At 38.0% G+C, this 22,870-nt stretch overlaps 1 protein-coding gene across 3 annotated transcripts in view; it reads left to right on the top strand.

The window, feature by feature from the left end:
- The window catches only part of LOC124169269 (kinesin-like protein KIN-14E), a 91,604-nt gene extending 68,734 nt beyond the window's left edge, over positions 1-22,870 (top strand). Inside the window, exons 3-13 of one of the 3 annotated variants that reach the window (XM_046547830.1) lie at positions 1,462-1,610; positions 11,451-11,631; positions 11,887-12,253; positions 14,825-15,334; positions 16,569-16,823; positions 17,265-17,546; positions 18,650-18,889; positions 19,763-19,917; positions 22,132-22,248; positions 22,416-22,494; positions 22,718-22,870. In XM_046547830.1, coding sequence (XP_046403786.1) covers positions 1,462-1,610; positions 11,451-11,631; positions 11,887-12,253; positions 14,825-15,334; positions 16,569-16,823; positions 17,265-17,546; positions 18,650-18,889; positions 19,763-19,917; positions 22,132-22,248; positions 22,416-22,494; positions 22,718-22,783 — 2,401 coding nt within the window. In that variant the 3' untranslated portion in view covers positions 22,784-22,870. Of the gene's footprint in view, positions 1-1,461; positions 1,611-10,772; positions 11,123-11,450; positions 11,632-11,886; positions 12,254-14,824; positions 15,335-16,568; positions 16,824-17,264; positions 17,547-18,646; positions 18,890-19,762; positions 19,918-22,131; positions 22,249-22,415; positions 22,495-22,717 lie in introns of those variants that run through there. The other 2 variants (XM_046547829.1, XM_046547831.1) reach the window with 2 other exon arrangements.

The following is a 22,870-nucleotide window of genomic DNA, read 5'->3' as shown; positions in this document are numbered from 1 at the left end:
TTTAGTATTTTTAGTGACTCTCAAAATTAAAAATGCTTTTCCTATAATTTCATGACAACAGATAACAAAAGTGCAGGACATCAAAATTATGAATTTTGTTATTTTGAAACGTATCTCCCGAAAGATGAACTACTACAGCTTCATTTGTAGTTTATCTTCGGCATTTACTGATTTATTGTTAAAGATCTTTAAAGATTGTAAATAGATCTTTAAAATGTTAATCAACGTGACCTGATTCTATGAATTTTCTAACTTAAGGTTATTAACTTTAAATGTGGATATAAAAATATCAAAACACCAAAATTATTTTCAAAATCTCTAATAACGTTATTATTGACAGCCTTTTGGATGGCATATGAACAATAGGAACGAAACTCAAACAGTCGCCAAAATTCTCTCATTATTTGAATGGTAAGGATACGAAATGCACGAACAGGTGACAGCTCTTTGTCATTGGCAACTGACCACTACTGTAGCGGCTGAAACAACTCAGCGAATCAATATAATAAAAAGATGTGCAGATAAGTATCAAAACTTTTATAAATCAATACATAAATGCATAAAATTATTTTCCTGCTATCATAAAATGCAAAAAATAAACATTTACTTTGCATCAAAACAACCAAATAAGGCATTAAACCAATAAATAAGGCCAATAAACATTAATTTCCAACACCACCATTTAGTATACTTCACTCTACTTCTCTAAAAACCGTCATTTTTATCGATGTTAGTGTTTATCCTGGTTTTCTGACAATGAGTGATACCACGTCTACCTACCCTAATAAAACATGCAATCTAATATTTTTTCAACTTAAATTGTTTTTTGTGACAATTGCTCATTTTTTATAGTTTTTTCTAACGATAATTTCGGGTTTCATTCAATAGTCTGTAATGCACTCTCTCTGTCATGTTTAAAGTATGTAACCGTCTCTCTTGACTTGAACTCGTGAAATACTACCCTGTTGTAATATTTGATCTGGCGTTTTTTCTAACTAAATTGTTTTCCTGGCCTTTTTAAGTTTTTTTGAATAATTAATTCACTATTTATTCAAGTGGTTGCTTTCCCTTTTTAGTTTAAAAATTCACTTCTGCATATTTATTATTTCAACCTCGTTTTTTAGTGAATCCATGCTGCACTACCCTTTTATTAAAAAGACATATTTTTGTTAAACTTTAATATTCTTAGGTTTAATAATGTTTATTTTTTAAGTTCTTTAAATAATTCAATTTTTATCCAATTGAGTGATTTCTCCGCTAAGTTTATGCACTACTCAACATAAATACCTTTGATTTCTCAAGCGATTTAAGATACAACTTCCTTCCTTTCTCTGTGAGACACGCTTAATGAAGCTTGCCCGATGCAAATTGAGCTGATGGCTCATTCCCTCTTTTTAACTTTCCCTCGGGCAATTAGGCTCTCTTTCTAATCGAGCGCAATATATTCTTTTCCCATTCTAGCGGAGGAGACATCTCTATCGTGTTGGTGGAGCGACTGAGGAACCTGGAGGATCACCTGACGGGTCTGAGGGCTCACGCGCGAGTCATCCACTATCTGCTCCACCTCCGCTCCGAAAGCGAAAGCAGACGGTCCCCGTACTCCCTGCACGGTAAGATCACCTTTCCAAGCACCACTTACAAAGAGAACGAGCCAATCCCGCTCAAAAGGTATTTTTTTCGAGTCATATTACTTGCTTAATACTAATGATGTCACTTCGAAATTTTCAGGGTATGTTCACTGTTGACAGCATTCGTCTCCATCTCAAACTTGAACATTTTATCTTTTATTTCACTTATTCTCTCAGATATTTTTTTCAATATTTGAGATACAGTAGAATGTTAAAGTGTCTATTCTTGTGCGAAGGCTACCACGATGTTTTGTAGTGAACGATAGCATCTTCCACGGTTTCCCACTGCATTCGTTTTTTTTTAATGGCAACAGTTTCGCCTGCGTTCCAGCAGGTGTCTTCAGACCAGACCGACCAGGAACACGTACGTGCAATTAAAAACAAACAATTCCACCTCTCAGCCTTCGCGGAACACGTCCACTCCGAACCTGGGCGCTCAACCAACTTGGAGAAGACAAGTGTGCTTGCTAGGGAATCTCGTTATTTCCCGAGTTATTCGAAAAGTCATCGAAATATCCAAATATCCAAGAAAATTCAGCCAAGAAGACGGATGTAAGCTCATGGGCGGTCTGGGGCGATTGGAGGCCTTCAGCTGGAGGTCATGATGGGGCCCTCATGACTGGGAGATTCGAGGGTTCTCCCCTGAAAATTTTTAGGAAATTGCATGCCCATAAATGGATTTGACGCCATTCTGGCTCTTAAAAAAAAACTAGATAAAATTTAAGAATAAATACTATGAAAAGTGAGAATTTCACTGTTACTAACTACAATAATTTATTCTGGTTCTATTATCAATTTAGTGACTTTGCTCCCTGGAATTGCTCTGTAATAAAAAAACTCTAAAATTACCTTTTCGAATAAACCTTCAAAGAGAGCGCATGGTTCTATTTTATCTTCTGACACCTTTATTTAATTATTTTTTTAATTTAATATTTTTACACTTAGTATGCTTTAAACTAAGCAGCTAAATAAATCGTAGAATTTTAACACCGAAAAAAATTTGATTCGAGTAAACTGGCTCTTTTTTGCAGCACCTCTCATGTAAGCTTCAGTATTTAGAAGAGCCTTGTGGGGGGCCCCTAAGCTCGGGACCCTCGGCGATCGTCGATCAGCCGACTTGGCCAGACCGCCCCTGAGTAAGCTCCATACTGCATGGAAGAGGCTGTTTAAACCCACCAGCCAATCAGAAGTTAGGAAGAAATTTTGCGTCAAAATAGACCAAGACGAAGGGCCTACATGAGGCGGACCACCCGGATCACCACCACTTCGACCTACCTGTAACGCAGGCGAAACTGTTGTCAACAATAAACACGGTGGGAAACACTATAGGTTGCTGTCATCCACTGTCCATTCTAACTACCCCCAAAATTTCAAGATGATGGCATGAGTCTGGGGATCGGGTTGGTGTGTTGGCCAGAGTTGACTGCCAGCCCCGTGGGGTCGGGTTCAAATCCCGGCGGTGGCAGAGAATTTTCAAAGACTGCCCGATACCTGCTTGAATGCTATGTGGAGGGCATTTCAAGAGCAGCACTCCGTCCGTCGGATGGGACGTTAAGCCGTGGTCCCCATGGAGCCTTTCGTTAAGAGCAGGCTTATGCCGACACCGTTTCTCTCCACCCTTCCTTTCCTACTCTTCCCTCATAGCGCAAATGACCCAAGCTGTCGTCGCCTACTTAAAATACCACCACCACCGGCATGAGTTTTAAGCGAGTAATCCGCCATCAAAAATGACCAGTCGAGAGTGAAGTAGGTATGAGTTCTTTTAAGACATCACCTTGAAATTTTCAAGGTACATAGAGATTACTGTTTTTTACCATTTGCCTTTAAATATCCATTTTGTTCTCCAATATTATTTCAAAATTCTGCAAATGTTTGTATTTGAGATACAAGCAAATGCTGTCACTGGTTTACTCTCTACATCCCATGAATTCCAACGTGATAGCATAAGAAATGAACTAATAATACGACACGAAAAACTGCAAAGGTCGATCGAGTTTGAAGCACCCTCTTAAAAGAGGACTACTACTATTAATACAAATAAAATTTACTAGCTTGGATAAGCCATTCCTACAAACTGCATTTGAAAATACGCAGTTTTATATTTCACACACAGGCTCCAATTACTTTAATTGCTTAAACATATGTAAAGCAATTAATTGATGTCTGAGTAAACCTACAAGACTTTTAGACGAAAATTTCATATAATTTGCGTTACAAATAAAGAACTGCGATGAAAATAAAACTTAGACTAGACACCAGACTGATTTTTGAGTGAAATCTTGGAAAATAAATGCGATAAATAAAGTCAAATCAAGTTATTTACGAAAAAAATGGCAAATATGTGGAAGAAATATTAACTTCCATATAGAAGTATTATTTATCCACATTCTGTTAGCACAAATTTTGATTTATCATCTCGATGGATGTCGTCTAAACTGTCAAGTTTTTTTTAAACATACGCGAAAAGGATTGGATTTGAATCGCGCTGTCGCGAACCTACCACCTAAAGTTTATGAAGCATATGAATTATCCAAGCTAGATGAGTTTACTGGTAGATACACACTTATTACATATATTGTAAAAAGGCACAATTGAGACAAACCTTCGACCAAAAATATAAAACCATAGCCTTACGTAGCCTTCATTTTAGGAGCATTTCCTACTCTAGATTGATTCTTGTATCTCACTGGGTTGCTATTTATGAATGACTTTCACCGTTTTCTTGAATGACTTGATCTTCCTTAGGTATGAAAAATCTACAAAAACTTCAATTTTTCTCCTGGTTCCTTCCAATTATTTAATGTTAAATTTTCAATAAAAGCCTATGAAGAGACTCACTGCTATCTTTAACAGTCACAGGTATTACGAGATGTCATGAAAAAACTTAATTTACAAAAGTAAAACTTTTGAACCATGTACGCAAAAAGGTTCGAACCATGTATTTCTTTTGAATCGCGTGTTGGTAGTAGATAATTCCGAAGACGCTGAATTTAAACGACCGAGTGAGAGGTACGCTATAAAAAAATACGAAAAAAATACGAGAAAAAAATACGGAATTTGAAACCTCCTTCACCGCGGAAGTAAATTAAGAGCGACGGACTTCAAGTCATGCGATCTACGATGCTCCATTGGTTTCTCTTTGAGATTGAAGAGGGAAAAAAAAGCTCACTGAAGTCCACTGCTCGTTTTGGCGTGTTGATTTTTCGATACTACTTCCGCAGTTAGACGAGTGCCTTCTTACACAAAAAAAAAACCAAAAAACTTTCTATGATTGGAGATGTCGCTGTCTGTTCTATTGCCGTTTAGCCACGGAATTGATGAAAAAGCGATTGGAAAGCGAAGATAAGATACAGATCAATCGTTAACTTTAACTTATGTTGCTGTTAACAATGAGTGCGAGCAAATACCATGAAACTAGTGATGGAAATATGACGGTTAAAATCGATTTTTCGAGCAATCGATTTTCAATCGAAAGTAAAAGCTCGACTTTTCAACAAAAATCGAAATTTGAACCGAAAAGTTGATTAATCGAAAAAAATTGACGGTTCTTCTCTTTAACACAGTTGGTACACAAACAAGTTTATTTTAAATTAAAAAAAAAATCAAAATACTCATTTGAGATGTAGGAAAAAAACAAAGAATCTACTTAAAATACATGCGTCAATTATTGGTTGTAAAAATTTAAATATGCACGCACATTAAGTTTTGGGATTACCGCTTGGTACCCTTAGGCTAAACTACATTTTTTCAAGAAAAATCAATTGATTGCGATGAGTACTTGATGATTGAGGACGTGCTTTCCACTTATACGGGCCTTACACATTGGATAGATGACGTTATCATAAGCCAGTGGTGATGCTGCTGCGAATAAACGAAATCGTGAAGATCGAAGAGGAAAAATCGAGTTTTGATCGAAACTCGAAAATCAAGGCTCGATATCGATTCCCTCGATTTTAGCATTCAAAACTTGATTTTCGATTTTAATCGAAATCGATTTTTATATCACTACACGAGATCAAATACGTTCTACAAGAGTCCTATTTTGTGATCTCTCTCCGGGTCGTATTTTGTCTTGTTTTGGAATCACACATTTATAACTTTCATATCATATCGAAATTTTCACGGTTTCCATAATCGACCCTAATGAATATTTGTCACTATTTTAAAAACAAAAAAACTTAAATCTGAAAAAATACTGACAATGAGGTAAAATTTCCAAATTTTAAATGCAGGCAAATTTTGACCTTAGTCCCTTTTAGTCCTGTTTGGCTAATTTCAATATGAATAAATTTGACGGAAAAACGGTAAAATCACGGTAAATCAAATAACAGTGAGTGTATTGGTTTAATAAATCACATACACGAAAATTTGTGGCATTTTGCGATTTGCTACTTTTAAAAGTAAATTGATCCGTTTAGGTAAAGTCATTAAAATCGCTCCATTCAGCTTCCTAATGGTTTACTTACGCAATGAAAATAATTTTCCAGAAAAACCGGAGCGTTGCAATTCCTGAAAATATATCTTCTCAGTATAATTAAAGGTTTACATACCGGCAACCTAGCGGATGAAGTCACTTAGATTTCCTTTGGAATTTTCAACAATGCTTCAGTCTTCTTAGCTTCCTAATAGTTAAGGTATACAATAAAAAATACTGGAAATAGGGAGCTTTGCAATTCTTGAAAATATATCCGTTCAGAATAATTTAATGTTTATACCCCGGCATCCTCGTGGATCTGTTCATTTGGATTTCCTTTCGTTGTTATTGTCAACTTTATACTTCCGTTTTCTTCCATGGAATCGATGAGCTCCAATTTTTCTGAAAATTGTTTTGATTTTGTAAGTAAAATATTACGTAGAAAGTTAAACAGAGGAAAAAATGAAAGTCTCTGAGGAACACAATGCAATAAATATGGTGGAAAAATGAAAAAGAATGCGGGGACGAGGAAGAATATGAGGAAGTCAAGTAAGAGACATATTCCATAGGCCTTAAAGGCCGCTATACACGGCGAATTATTTCATTCGCATGATCATTCGGTGAACTGGAACATGTTCTATTTTGCTCGCATGATCCCGTGAATGATCACGCGATCATTCAACATGATCATTCGCATGATCATTCACCGTGTATGGCGGCCTTTAGGAGCAATGGAGAGTTCATCTACATCTACATAATACCCCGCAAGCCGCCTAAAAGGCGTGTGGCAGGGGGTGTTAGGACACCAGCCGTTTACAGCTAATAAAAAAATTGAAGTGCTCTAACAAGGTTGGGACTAGCGTTTATTGGAGTCCTTTATGGTTCGGGGGAAAAACGAATTCCCATATCTATTCGTTCGGCAAAACATTTCTCTTAATTTATCGCTTCTATTGGACCTGGAAATATAGTGTGGCTCTAATATTATGTCCTCTGTGTCGCTCTTAAAGATATCCATTCTCAATTGTTCAAGCAGTCTAAGCCTAGCGCGCAGCCTCCGAGTCTCCAACGGCTCCCAGCCTAATTCGCTTAACATCTGGGTAACACTGTCGGTACGCCCGTAGCAGTTTTTGACGAAACGCGCAGCCTTCCTTTGTATTTTATTAAGTTCGCGGATTAAGTCTTTCTGCACCGGATCCCATACGCTCGCTGCATATTCAAGGTGCGGTCGGACGAGTTGCAGCATGCCTGTCAAACAATGCAATATAATGTAACTGATAATGCACCTCTCTTTTATTTTGAGTGATGAGAAGTGTATAGGATAGACCCGAATGAACCTTAGGCTATTTATCCACAGCTATATGATACCTTGAGATCCACAACTTGAGTGTTTGATGTAGTTACTATAAGGTAGTTGAGACGGTAATCGCTGATCTCCGAGAGCCTATGTAAAGACCTACATCCATAAAATACAAGGTCCATGATAAAAGGAAGAATAGTTAAGTACTATTTGGGGCTCATCGTTATAAGAGCATTGGAAGCCACGAAAGAATTAAGTCTTACATTTTTTCCCTTCTTTAAAATGTCATGTGACTTACCACTGGCCAGTTATGGCAGCAGTAATAATTTAAAAAAATGTTTCTGTATGATTCAGGAAGGTTCTTTGGTATTTCTCGAGATACTTTTTCGTCATATTTTAGATTCAATTGATTGGTGGAGCTTTTCGAGGGTTTGATGAGTCTTAGCAATTGAAATACTTTTTTGAAAGATTGAATTGAACTGAAATATTTTGTATCTTATTTTCTGAAGTGCCATCAAACAGCTTAAATAGCTTCCACATAATGTACACAGCCCTCTTACAGGATGTCATTGTCCCTTTGCTATTTTATTTGTATCACTAAGACATCAATCCAAAATAATGCGAGATATTTCACTACTATAAGATTCAGCCCTGGGGTTGGCCTTTAATAGGGGATGGTAGAGCTCACCCAGGTCTAATCCTCACGGGTGTGAATTAACACCGACTTACAAAAAATATTGGGGGGGCCCAAACCGGGGACCTATCCCCGGGAAATTTTATAAGTAGTGAGTTTTAAGTTCTTAAAGCATTTTAGAATAGTCATATGATCAAAATTAGATCACCGAGAAGTCTAATCCCGATATCTGGACACTCCGGGGAAAATCGACAAGCCTGACACTTTTTTCCTCACACCCATAACGAATTATTGAGGGGGCTCGGGCCCCCTCAAGCCCCATGGAGTCGGCGCCACTGTGAATTAACATATTAAAGGTAGGGTGGCCAGATCCAAGATGTCCTCTCTTACAGCATTCCCAATGCATTCTCCCACCAGTATCACGACAACATCAATCAAAATAATGAGATTTTTTTTGGCTCACAAAGTGATTCTACCCTAGTAACGGATAAAGAAAAAATTCAAGGGGTTTCTTGAGTGACCTTTACTTTTATCGTAATAAAAAATAATCAGGTAATTTCCAGAGTTAAGGAAAGTTTTAATTGAAGTCATTATACTCATATCAAGACAATGCTATCTTGTGATATTTACAATTGTAGTTCCGCAATGTTTGGCAATACGAGCGGCCCTGTAAGGGAGGAGCGCGCGCCCCTTAACCCCCCCCCATATATATCCGCCACTGTTCAACACGAAAAGTTTGTTTGGATAGGTGCGGGTAGGTCTCTCCCTTAGGCGTGTGAATTCACACTTTATAGCTAGAAGGCCGGTTCCTTTGCCTGGACCCCTAGCTCTCCGAGGAATTAATTGGGGGGTGTCTTTAAAAACAACGACGAAGTGGAAGATCGTATGTACAGCTAAAAATCATATATGGATAAGTTAACTACATTAATGGAAATATAAAAAGGAGATAAGTAATGGTGAAGTGGAATATTAGAAGCCGATAATCAGAAGTACGTACTTGACAGGCTCACATTCATACCCTCCAGTGGCGCAGCGGGGAGGGGGGGATATCCCCCCCCCCCCCACAGCTTGGAGAATTTTTTTATTAAAAAAATTTTAATATGAAAAATTTTGTGATTAATATTAGGGGGACGGATGAATCACAAACAAAACATCGAACTATTCACATAGCCGTAAAACTCACCATTTCGAACCATTTATATTAAAAATTTTCTGGGGAAGGGCCCACGCACCTCCCGCTTATCCTGGCGGGTATTCCATACCCCCAGACACCTCATTATTAGTTGCGCCTAAACCCCCTCTCCCTGCACTCAATTTCTAGCTGCGCCCTTGACACCCTCTGATTTTCAGCTTCTACGATCTTCCGTTTCAGCATTGTCGTCCCCCACTTTATGACAGGAGTTCCCATCCCTTTCATTCCGCTTCAGTCAATTTATATGCAATAGGGTAGTTTCCTTCATCAAAGAAAACGAATGTCATTGATTGCGATTCGTTACCCACCATTACTGTATTCATAACATACAAATTATTTCGTTTTAGAAATACCAGTTTAGACGAATGGCAATGGTCTATTTTTATCCTCATTTGAAAAGGGCCAGATTGGCGCCCATGCGATGCCACTCCACGTGACGTCACAGGGACCTAGTTTCAATACGAGAAGATAGGAGTTATACGTCGTCTGAGGTTACCAATGCATGCATGAGGCGCAGAGCCCAGGGAAACATGTCTTAATAATCACTTTTTTAAACTGGCTAAGGTCGGAAAGTTTTCTTCATTTGATAAGGTATTAATAATCCTTATTTAAGCCAAGCGCTACCAGCCAGCAGGGTACTCAGCTACCCGCTAGCAGCCTGCGTCGTATCAGAGCTCAACTCGCCTCAAGGTCACCTCACAAGGCGGCAGCGGGAACCAGAAATACGTCACACGGAGAGATTTCCCGACATTCATACTTACGCGTCGCGTTTTCGCGCGCTAGAAAAAATTTTCACTTTTCATTTAATCGCGAAAAATAGATATCGTCATTTAAAAATCTAAAAGCGTGAAATACGTACTCCAGGAGTAATAATCTTTCGATTTAGGCAATAAAAAAATAATAGGAAACCACCCTATTGTATATATGACATAGTATCACTGGATGCTGTGGCCATACCCTCCCACAAAATTATGATTTAACTTACTCAGAATACATGAGGCCCGTGATTGCACAATCTGACGTGAGTCCGTTGACGCAGTCACAATAGCGTCGCGTAAAGCGGTGAATTGCCAGAAATCATGCGAGAATGCAAAATAGCCCGTTCTAATTTCGCTCGTGCATTCGCGCAATTTCAATCCATTATTTATTTATTATCACATTCCCCGTAAACAGCACATGACGGCCTTTTACAACGATGGTTTCCAATATTAACAAAGTACAACACAAACATCCTGGTTAGGGATCACCTACCCAGGCGGGATTCGAACCCACGACCTACGGTTTGGCAGGCGAGGACTTAACCGCACCGCCACCTAGGCCATGATTAGAAATTAACGAAGTTCTAACCGTCTAACCGTCGCAATTACGTGCCCCGTGTAAAATGGCCTTTGCCCTCGACCCTGCATTTCTTATTGTTCAAATGCGACGATCGCTGGTTGAATGGGATTGTTGCCCTGGGATTCGCGCGGGAAATTCGTAAACAGTACTACGGATGGCCACTAGCGCCACTGGATGAGCGGCATTCGCCAGGGGAAGAGGATGCGAAGATTTCTCAACGCGTCCGTTTGTTTCCGCCGGAACAGTCCTCTTGTGGCACGGAGGCGGCTCGTTCAAGCGTGGCGATGCGTGACCGCTATTCCGCCCTCTATTCGTAAATCAAAAGCATTCACCGTTGCGTCCTTCCCGTGAACTAAATATCAAATGCTAGAGAGATTCTGCGCAGAGCAGATGCTCCGTTTTAGATCCTTGGGTGGAACATACCACGAATTCGGCAAATCATTGACACAGTGGGGAAGATAAGATCACTGTTCCGCGATGTAAGATCCGAGGACATGCTCACAATGCTCTCCTCCGTTAGTGATCAACATTTATTTTCAAAAATATTCCCTGAATATCGTCAGTTTTGATTCTTCTCCCCAAAGCGAATGCTGGAAGTTCCTGTTGGACATTCACAATGGTAAGAAAGTTCATTGTTGTCATACTTAATTCTCTTCTTAAATGAAGTAAATTCGAAGTATTTTTTCATTTCGCATATTTTTGGTAGCTCTCAATAATTAAAGTCAGCAATTGGTTCTTAAAAACTAGGACACAAGCAGATTCGATTGTAGGTCAAAACCGCAATAAAAGGTTAATTGTCAAAGAAAAAAAGATATACTAAGATATGCAAAAGATTGTCTAAATTGCGAAAGTTCATGAAGTAACTTTACTATACCTTCGACTCTTGAGTAACTTCCAAAGAGACAATACCCTTCATGATAAACAAATCCTGACTTTTCATTTTCCAGACTCCTTGGAAGAGCTTCCAACCGAAGAGACTGATTCACTTGATGTCACCATGACTATTGATGACAGCAGGCTTCTTGGGAATTCCAACCCGCCAATTTCCGAAAAAGCAGATGACACCAAAAGTGCCGAATCTCCTATTTTAGCAGACATGAGGCCCATTGTCCAAGGAAATGCCCTAAGGTAAAGCATAATAAATACAATTAAGGTGGTCTTAACAATTTTTGGAGACAATTTTAAAATATTTTGGATTAATCGAACTACACTGCTCATATTTCCATTGTTTATTTGCATTCGAAACTTCAGGTCAAGATAAATTTGTCTTTTTAATACATATTGAAAAATTATTCATTCAATATAAAATTTGTACTGTTAAATATTTGTAAAAAGATAAAAACCTATAAATGTGTAAATCAATTAACTTTTCTCTTAATTTAGGGGCAAGAACTATAAGACTGCAGAAAAAGAGCGCACGTTCATCTCCCCTCGTAAGGTGTGTTCTCAAGCCTGTGCCTCCTGTTGCCCAATTTTGAAGGGAATTACAGAGCAAGAAAAATCAAAAGACAGCAGTGCTCTAGCGCCTTTATCAGGTGCAAACCAGAGACTTCTAAAGCAAAGGAACGCCCCAGCCATAGTTCCTCTCAAAACTGCAGATGGTCAGAGTGACCATACACCATCAGTTGTAGCAGTAGTGAATCCAACAACCCATCAACATCCTTTGCCTGAAAGTGATAAGAAGGCAACCGATACCGAAGTAAATCAAAACCCACTCAAAAATAGACTGAAGAGAAAATCCACGTACAAGGTACTATATCTCATTTTTTTAATCATTACTGAGGAGGAAAAACTCCCAAATTTTTTAGCCTTTAAGAAGCACTATGAAACCCTTTCCAGACAGCAAAATACTTGGTTTAGTTTAGAGAAACTACCACAACCGTTTTCTTGAATTATTTTTATTCATTAACTATCAGAAGCTCTATGCTATCTTTAGTTTGTAAATCATCTGGGCTTCTGGATTGAGAAGGGTAAACAGAAGTTAATGGTAAAAAATACAAAGAAAATCTCGCCTATTGGCAGTCTTAACTTTAAAATTATAGAAATAGCTCCAAAGATGATAAAAAGCCTAATTTACATAGACTTATAAATACATATATCTATCTCTAAACGTAACGTAAAAAATCCCTAGGTTGGGCAGAATCACAGAAGACACAAAATATAGATAAAAAACTCACATTAAGAACTGAATTTTCGGTGGCATTACCACCTTCCTCGGAGTTAGGTAAAAGACTGTAGGTGAAGGATGAGAGATAGCTGAGGAGAGGGGAAATAGTGGGGAGGTAGGGTCCAAATGGGGGGGGAAAGAGTGTGCTCGGCAATTATGGGATTAGCGGTTGATATTTAAGCCGGGGGGAAGAAATGCTTTAAACAGCCATATGTACGTTAATTCGATGGAATTAAGTTTGAGTGGGTGGCCTCTGGGGGGAAGGGAGGCCAAAACTGATACATTGTAACAATCATCGAATTGACGCTGATGAGTGGCCGCATGTTTCGCCACCGGGAGGGACGCAGAGTGGGAGGAAGTGCATGATGCCCTGTGGTTATTGATTCTAAGGTTAAGGGGAGTTGAGGATTTGCCTATATAAAAGGAGGGACAGTGTTTGCATTGAATTAGGTAAACTACATTTTTTGAAGTACAGGAGGCCGCAGGAGGTGGTGGTAGACAGGAGACGAGATGACTAGGGATAGAAGGAGGGGTAAAAATTGGGCAGGTCTTGCATCTAGGACGACCGCAGGGCGAAGGTGTACTATTGGGAGTAGTGGGTGACTTCTGTAAGGGGTTGGTTGAGCGGAATAAATTTGAAAGGTTTGCAGGTCGTCTGAATGTGACAGTAGGTGGTTTGGCGAAAAGATTGGCTGTCGATTTATTGTTTTTTTAGAATAGGGAAGAGGTCTTTAAGGATAGATTGCAGGGATTGTATCTCTAAACATATGAGCCTATCAGTGGCGGATCCAGAATTGGGTCAAGGGGACTATGGACTACGGATGTCCACTATAGCACCACTGGATGAGCCTCAGGGGGATAAATGGGGGGTAACATCAAAGTAGTAGTGGGGATCCGAACAAAATTACCATTCTACCTAGTATAAACTGAATATCCAAAGGGGGGGGGGCCTACAGCCCATCTCTAGATCTACCATTGGATCACAACATACCAAAAGCATGTAAAATAGGTCCTACATTTAGAGCTAATTTGTATTTCGATTTTTTAAGGTAGGTAAATATATCTGAAAATATAACAAAATACTTTTGTATAAAGTGGCAACCACCAAAAATTTCGATTTTATCTAGTGTGTTTTGACCAAATGGTGGGAGCTATACCCCACCTAACCCCCCCCACCCCCTATAGATGTGCCACTGATATGTATATTTATAACTCTGGGATAAGCACGGTGATGCCATAAAAATTTATTAATGTAAACTCCCATGTTCACTTATCTTTCCGAGCTATCTTTCTCTAGATTCCAATACTGTTTCAGGGTCACCCCCCTCCTTTCTCAACACTTCTCTTCCGTAAATGCTCTCCCACTTTTTCTAGTCCTTCCTCATCACCTTATCTCTGCATCTTTCAGCACTCTTCTTTCCACCTCCCAGTGTTGGATACACATGGAGGGCACAGGGGTGCACAACCCCCCCCCTTGTGGGGCAGCCCTTATTGCCAAACATTGCAGAACTACAATTTTAACTTTTTTATATCATAAGATGATATTGTCTTGTATTTTTACATAATCACTTTAATTAAAACCTTCTTAAACTTTGCATATGACTGGATTATTTTTTAGTACGATGAAAGCAAAGGTAACTGAAGGTATCTTTTGCGCCCCCTTCAGTTTTTTCTGTATCTGCTGCTGCCACCTCCACACAATCTGTATTTCTTACAATTAGTAATAACTATTTAGCTAGCAAATGGATCAATGCACTATAAACCATGAATGTCATAATAGACTAAACCATTGACTTTGGGTTAACCCAGGGCCAAAATGAGGAGTTTTGTTTGGGGGGCAAGGATCAGTTTGCCACCCCCATCGTCTGAGGTATTTTTTTGAGATGTGTTAGTTGAAATTACACACCTTTTGTTTGCCATGAATAATTTTTATTAATATTATTGTTTAGTAATTAATAAATTCATAATTAACGATAAATAATTTAATTAGAAAAATATAATTTTTAAATAAACTTTTCAAGTTTTGTTACCTACTTAAATCTGTGTCCCAGGGCATGTGTCCCCTCCACCCCACCCTAGTTATGGGCCTAAGTCAACCAGTACACAATTGTAAGGCTATTCTTCTGATTTGTTTCTTATCATCCTCAAACCCAGGTAACTCAGCAACATCGCCAGGAAAAACAAAACTTGTTGAATGAGGCACTGGTGAAACTGCAGATTAAACTTGATGACGCTGAGCAAAAAATCAAGGTCTTGGAGGAGGAGTTGAAGAAAGCTACTGAACCAAAAAGTATGAAAATAATTGCTCCACCCAAAGACAACGTAAATGAAAAAATCAGAGATAAATTAGAGAAGGAATGCAAGACACTGAAGGAATCACTGCAAGAGTACACACGCAAATTGGAGCAAGCCAATACTAAAATATCTGAGCTAATCAAAGAAAAAGCAGAATTATTACACAAGTTGCAGGTGACTGAGACTGTTGCCACGAAGCAAAGAGATGCCGCTGAATCAGAAATACAAGCTATGTTATCCGAAAAAATAATGATGATGAGCAAAATGTCTGAGATGGAAGGAGCGTTCCTTAAGCTGAAAGACCGAGTTTCAGATGCTGAAATGCAGGCAACAGAAGAACGAGGGTTGAGGCTTGGACTTCAAAGCAAAGTAAGTATCACTGAGAGTTCCCATAAACAGCTTTATTAATGACAAAACATGTTTTGAGGTAGTTACTTCATCGAGTAAAAATGTCAAAATTAGGAACAAATGGAAAGAAAACTATGTACTTATCCATCAATTTATTCATACAATATTATTTATACAATAAATGAAATAAATTGGTGGATAAGTACATAGTTTTCTTTTCCATTTGTTATAATGAACTTCCACTAAGTTGAGCTGGAGACTATAGAGATTGCCAAAATTAGGTAGTGTCATTAATAAGGATTTTTAGTGGGCCCTGTAAAGGAGCTTAAATGTATGAAGTATTAAGTTGTTTGGCAAGGGCACTCAATGAAACACCCATTCCCACACAATCTTAGAAGTTAAGCAATTCAAGATTCAGACTAAGGTTGGGTGTCAATTAATACCTTAACTGTGGTGCTTTTGTCTGCAAATTAAAGCAGTGTAAGAACAGCATTATGGACCAAGAAGGGTTAAGTACTGGGACACGGGGACCTGAAAAGCCCCCCCCCCCCCCCAACCATGCAATCAAAGGACATACACACTAAAGCTTCAATTTTCCATTCCCTTATTTCAAATAATGGAAGTGTAGATATGTACTTAGCAGTTTCACATTAAAAAGAACTTTATTACACGAAGTCAGCATGATGATCTTGATACTCTTAAAAATCAAGATTTCAGTGAAGCATAAAATTTCAGCTCGTAAATGTTAAGTTAAGAGTATCAAGGGTACAGTCAAAAAAATTCATTGGGGGTATCTTGGAAGGTAAAATACATTTCGAGGAGTGTTCATTTGGAGGGGATACACAGAAAACAATCTCTCAAACACATCAATATATGCAGTGGTAATAACTCAAGCTTGCAGATGGAAGAAGTCACAGAGCTGAAATTATCAGTGGCAAGAAATAGGGTCATCTATAGATTTGATGATGATTAAAGCAAAATGTATTATCTAAGTATCCATGCAAGGGCACAAAAATTTTTATGCAACAGTATGACAAGCTGTTTGCAATTTTTCATAGAAACATTGCAAACATTTTCATAAAAACTGAAAAAAATTGCCTTTCTTCAAAATGATTGCGATGACTAGACTTGAACCTCATGATTAGCTACTGAAAATTACCTGCTTCAAGCAATTATTAACCACCATATGTTGCATAGTAGATAGTGTAAATTTAATGTAGAATTAGACCTCATGTAAATTCATTCAAAATTACAGCTGGAAGAAATGAAGGGCCGGGTGAGAGTCTATTGTAGAATTCGTCCAATAGAAATAATGGACAATGGCCTGTCAGAGCCATTGGCAGTTGAAGTTGGTCCTAACCGCTACACTGCATTTGTTCACCTTGATGCGAATTCATCAAGTTCGAGCAGCCTGAATGGGCGAAGAGATGGGAATGCATTGAAGGAGTTCAACTTCGACCGAGTTTTTCCTCCAGAGGCCACTCAAGAAGAAGTCTTTCAGGAAGCAAGGGTGATATATCTTTTGAAGTTCTTAAAACAACAAATAGCAGAGGAGAATTCAACGTCATTTGGAAAAACAATTTTTGCATTTCTATTTAAGATATGGAATAAAAATTTACTAAGTCAAGCATTACATATGATCACAATGCTTCATAACCTTAACTTAAATGAATTGCAACAATAATTATCATTTCAATTGTTTGTGAGCCAATGATTAGTTTACCTTTCCCATTTAAATAATAAGAATTTATCTTCCAAAGCTAAGATTTAAAAAAAATTCAACTTCCATTATAACTTGACTTCTCTAAAAAAATTCTTAAACTCTCTTGTTTGCTTTGGAATTTAACCAGAATGTAAATGTGGTTAAGGAATTTGGCTTGATTGTTCACAGTTAAACATTTGGACTGTTTCATTATGCAAGAATACTATTAATAAATCAACTAATTTTCAGGATTTGATTGAATGTGCATTGGATGGTTACAATGTGTGCATTTGTGCCTACGGTCAAACTGGCAGTGGTAAAACCCATACAATACTTGGAGGAGGCACTGAAGAGACATGTGGATTGGCCCCAAGGACATTTTCTCTTCTTTTTGAGTTGTCAAATGGTGGATCTTCAGGAGGGAATAGTTTAAGGCCAGCCATTACCCGAGACCTCACAGTATCAGTATCCATATTGGAACTCTATAATGAGAGGCTCATTGACCTTCTGCGGATTGATGGAACGGGAGAGGTAAGGAACTGCATGAAATTCACTTTAATTTAATTATGAATCGCTTTCACCAAGTTACGCCTCAAACAATCAATTTTAAATTTTATCACTTAACACGTTGCGTACCGATGGCAAGAATTCTCGTCATTTTTTTCCCGAACATTCCTGACGGATGACGAAGATTCTCGTCATAAAGGCGCGTCAACCTAAGCAATTTGAAAGTGTACAATACATATTCGTTAGGTTGTTTTCAGTTGTTGTTCGTAATTCATAATGAATTGATGCACCATAATGTTTGATTGGGTAAAGTTATATTCTGAACATTAGCATACCCTGGTACGCAACGTGTTAAAAGCTAGCATTTAAGGAAATAATAGTACAGCGACCAGAAATGTATAAGTCATTACAGAGCCCCATGCAAGTGCACATAAAATTACAGTATTCCACTGAGGAATCATTTGCCTTTTCCAGATTTGGGACTCCAGAATTTGCAACTATGTGTTCTGCCCCTAAAACTACCCAGGCAAATTTTTCCTTAATGGAGTTTTGCTGCATTATATGGATGAGATGATTAATGCAACCATATAATAAAAGCCAAAAGGCAGCATTTTGTTCACATAAAACTGCTTTCTTGAGGCTAAAGCCTGATCGTTGAATGCTATGGCATTAACCACAGGCATAAAAGAGTGGCTATTCACCAACAACATACACATGACATGAAACCAGGATCATAAATATGAATATAATGTCTATGAAGAGCACTCTTGCAGTCAAAGTTATTGATTAAGCCTTGGAACTCTGGTGGTACATATGCACTCAAACATGCAGCCCTATTGTAAACCTTAGATGATGCTGGAAGTTACTTCACCAGAGACTAGTTCCACAACATCACTCTATTAAATTGCGTTAGACATATTATGCTCAATAAAATTTTTCAAACTGGGTTTGGCAAAGATAACATATTTGGGTACCCATTCTTTTTAACTTCGGTTCAGCTTGATTATTCTTCTAAGATCAAAAACTGAAGAACCAAACCAATTTATATGTTATTTATAAGCATTAAACCAAATATCAGTCATATCCTATTTGTGACCTCTGATTTGCCACAATTTCATGTCAAGAAGGCGGAACAACTGGAGATATGTCGAAGTGGAGGAGAGATCGGTGGAGAAGTATGGGTTCGAGGAGCAAAGCGCGTCAATGTCAGCGATGCCAATTGCTTGTGTTCCCTGGTCCAGCAAGCTGTGGCTCATCGAAGGACGGCATCCACTGGGATGAATGCAGTCTCATCAAGATCCCACCTTCTCATTTCCCTCAACATTCAAGCCACATGTTCCGTCACTGGATCAGTTTCAAGGGGCAAGGTATGAGATTAAACTTTTAGGATTTCTTTATAGAGGCCACTACCCTATGAGAAATTATCATAGCACACTGCCACAATTTCCTTTTCTTGTAGCTTAATGTTGCACTGGATTAGGGAAGACTGGAGCATATCTATTTGGAGGATTTTTATAAATTTTGCTAAAATATTTTTAGAATCAAAAATTAGATCACCGTACAGAGAAATTCCTTGCTTAACATTTCATGTATGTATCTTTTTTTCTGTGAATCACTCCCTAAATAACATTATCAGTCACCCAAATTCCAAAGTGTACACTTGCCCAGTGTATGGGATTAGTTTACATAGCACCTATTATCAACTATAATCACACTTGAAATATGCAAATCTAAAACTACATACATATACGAATATATTATAATGTTAAATGCATAACTGCCAGTGTTTCTACGCAACCATAGTCCTGATTTTTGCTGTAATTTTCACCACACAATTTCAGCCTGATGTTATATTCTGTAATCAATTGGCTCTTGCTAAATAGCATGGACTACTGTCCTCTGGCTTCAGAAGCAACTCTTAATTTGTGAATAGCAGAAAATAATACCCTATGACATGTCCTAAGGTTATAGAGGTAGTATTTAACTGCCACTGACCGCAGACAGATATCAATTCACTGACTCAAGAACTTACAAGCAATCTTATGAAAAGAGAAGACTTTTAACGTATATTATTGAAAAATATCACAAAGTCAAGCACTTATTGAGTAAATAATATTCACCCATACATCTTGGTGCAAATATATTCCATTTTTCCAGTATTTTACTGATTCAGACCGATGACCATCTATCTATTCATACTACACCATTCTAGTCCTGAAATTGCTCTCATTCTTTTGCAGATAAGCCTGCTTGACCTAGCTGGTAGTGAACGAGCTTCGAGAACAGGAGCAACTGATGACCGCTTGCGTGAAGCTGGTGCCATCAACAAATCATTATCTGCACTTGGTGATGTTATATATGCCTTAGCAACAGGACAGAGCTTCATCCCATACAGGTAATTTGAAGTGCTGATTTTTATGGACCTTTTTACAAGTTGCTAGTAAATGGAGGACAGTCAGAGTGATGTCATAAGCCATGCTGGTATATGGAAGAAACTGATACTATCAAAAGGACTAGATCTTGAAACAGGCTAAATCATAAAAGAATATTTTTCGAGGGCCTGAGAAGTACCTACGAGGGGGACTCAAAAATAACGGGAATTTTGCAATAACTTTTCTATTAATGAATATTTTTCCACCAAATTTTTATCACCTTCATAGTAATCCCCATTGACTGCAACACATTTATCTAATCGTTTCTTCGACTGTTCAAAACAATTTTTTAATTCACTTAAAATCAATGTTCTTTAGGCCTTTTAGCGATTTTTTTTACCTCTTCTACAGTCCCAAAACATTTTCCTTTCATATCTCTTTTCAGTCTAGGAAATATAAAAGAGTCACAGGTGGCAATTTCTAGTGAATAGGGGGGGTGAACAGTTGGCATCACGCCGTTTTTTTGTCAAAAACCGCTTCATGGACAGCGTGGTGTGGGCAGGTGTGTTGTCGTGGTGGAAGAGCCAATCACCTATGCGCCAAAAATCTGCCCTTTTCCTCCGATATTTTCCCTTAACCTCTGCAAAATATGTATCTATAAAGTTTTTAAATGGTTCGGCAATGATCTTCTTGAACGAGGGAGTGGATTTTTGCAACATTGTCGTCCGTTCTTGATGTTGATGGGTGCCGTGAACGAGGATGGTCATCAATCGACATCTGTCCACTCTTGAAACACGAAAATCAGTCGTAGACACATGTTTTGCTCAGAGCACTATCCCCGTAAGCAGTTTTAAGCATTACTGGAGTTTCTGTGGGAGTTTTCCCCACCAAAAATCAAAACTTCATAGCCGTGCATAGCTCCTGGCAATCAGCCATTACACGTTTACACTAAATCGGAAAAAGTTGGTGAACCGAAAAAAAAATCCCATAGACAAACGGATGCACACAGAGCAACCAGGATTTGCACACTGACTCAGGAAATATCATTGCATAGAACCCTTTACAGGAAAAACTGATCCCTCACTCAGCCGCCCCCCCACCGCACTATTCCCGTTACTTGTCCTCCCACCCCCCATGAATAGAATTTTAAAAAATATGGGAGAGAACCTTTGACCACCTCATTACCCCTGTTTAGATACCTGGTTGAAATATATCTATCAGGGTTCCCACTCTAACTAAATTATAAAATTCACAGTTTACTCCAGGTTTTCACGGTCTAAAAGTCATCAAATTAACTGTTTGTAGATAAGGCATTTCAGGCAGAAATATTGATCACGTTACAATCATCGGCTGCACGTCCACTAAAAATGTAATAAACGCAACAGATGCATTGAATTCAAACGCAGCAATTAAAGTACTCTCTATCTCATACAATCTCTCATGACGCCACCTATCGTTAGCAAAATTCAGGTTCGGCTAAAAGGTGTGAGTGGGAAAATGGAGAGAACAGGGCGGCAGGGAAGTGAAGAAGTGCCTGATTTTTAATGTCTTCCAATCACAGGCTTAAGGTCAACGTGCTGTTATGGCACACGGACGAATACATAATTGTGCTCCGAATACAATTTTCAATTTCAATTTATTATACATCCTGGAGACATTACATGAATGCATAGGACAGGTCAAGATAAGAGAGAAAAAAAAGTAATCACACACAAAGGCAGAGCAGTTCAACATTACGAAAAGTACTCATCCACAGTATAAAAAAACTTTGTCATAAGAAACTTCCTCAGCTGGTATTTGAAAGCCGACAATTTTTCAATGTTTTTTAAATGCCTAGGAAGGGCATTGTACATTTTGATGCACATCACTCTTGGACATAAAGAAGAGACCTTAAAATGTGTGTGTGACCTTACACGTGTGCAGATGAGTGCGTGGACAGTATCTGCATGTGATTCGGCCTTGAAACATGATCGACATATCGATTTTTCTTTTAATCTGTCTATCGTAGTTCTACAATCAAGTTTGAGAGATTTCTAAGGTTTTATAACGAAATTCATGGCTATTTCCTGGTTTTTTTCACGGTAGACGAAATTCACAGCTTAGTCACGGTTTTAAGGTTTTCACGGTTGAGTGGAAATCTATATATGTACAAGCCCATGCTATAATATTTATTGCCCAGTCAAATATTAACATCAGATCAAATTTTGGACTTTTAAACTGTTCTCTCTTATTTGCAGAAACAGCAAATTGACAATGCTGATGCAAGACTGCCTTGGAGGAAATGCTAAAACTTTAATGTTTGTAAATGTTTCCCCATCAGCAAGTCGGGTTGATGAGACACTAACTTCCCTGGTGTAAGTAAAAATACTTCTAATAAAATATGTATTATTTCTAGTTGCGATTAAATCTCCGACCAAAAATTCTGAATGAATTCCCTGCCTCACATTTGTAAAAAAAATATGTCAACATCCTTCTCTAACATCCTTGATCCATACTCATAGTTTCAGTGTTATTCCTTCAGGTATGCATCTCGAGTGAAGCATATAACAAATACTGCAAGGAAAACAGCTGATACCAAAGAAATAGCAAGGCTTAAAAAGGTAGGAATTTTATCTTTACAATGAATTTTTGAAAGAAGTCTTACACTGTCAGTTAGATTTCTAGCTAAAATAAATTATGTAATAATAAATTACATTTTTTAAATGTTTGGGCCAAATAATTTGGTTACAGTAAAATTATGCACACAATTTTTTTCATTTCGTTTTAAAATTTAGATTTTATATTCATACTTTTATGCACAGTAAAAACTTGCTTCCTTTTTAGGTCATCAAAAAACTCCAGGGAAGAAATGATCGCTCAGATATAGAGAGCGACTTTGAGGTTTCATAGAATGAAACCAGTGATAATAAAACTGTAATCTGCATTTTATCGTAACCTATTTATAATTTTTGCTAAAATAAATATTTTAATATTAAA

This window comes from Ischnura elegans, chromosome 12 (assembly GCF_921293095.1).
Source record: "Ischnura elegans chromosome 12, ioIscEleg1.1, whole genome shotgun sequence".
Lineage (NCBI taxonomy): Eukaryota > Metazoa > Arthropoda > Insecta > Odonata > Coenagrionidae > Ischnura > Ischnura elegans.
This window is presented reverse-complemented; position numbering and strand designations above follow the sequence as displayed.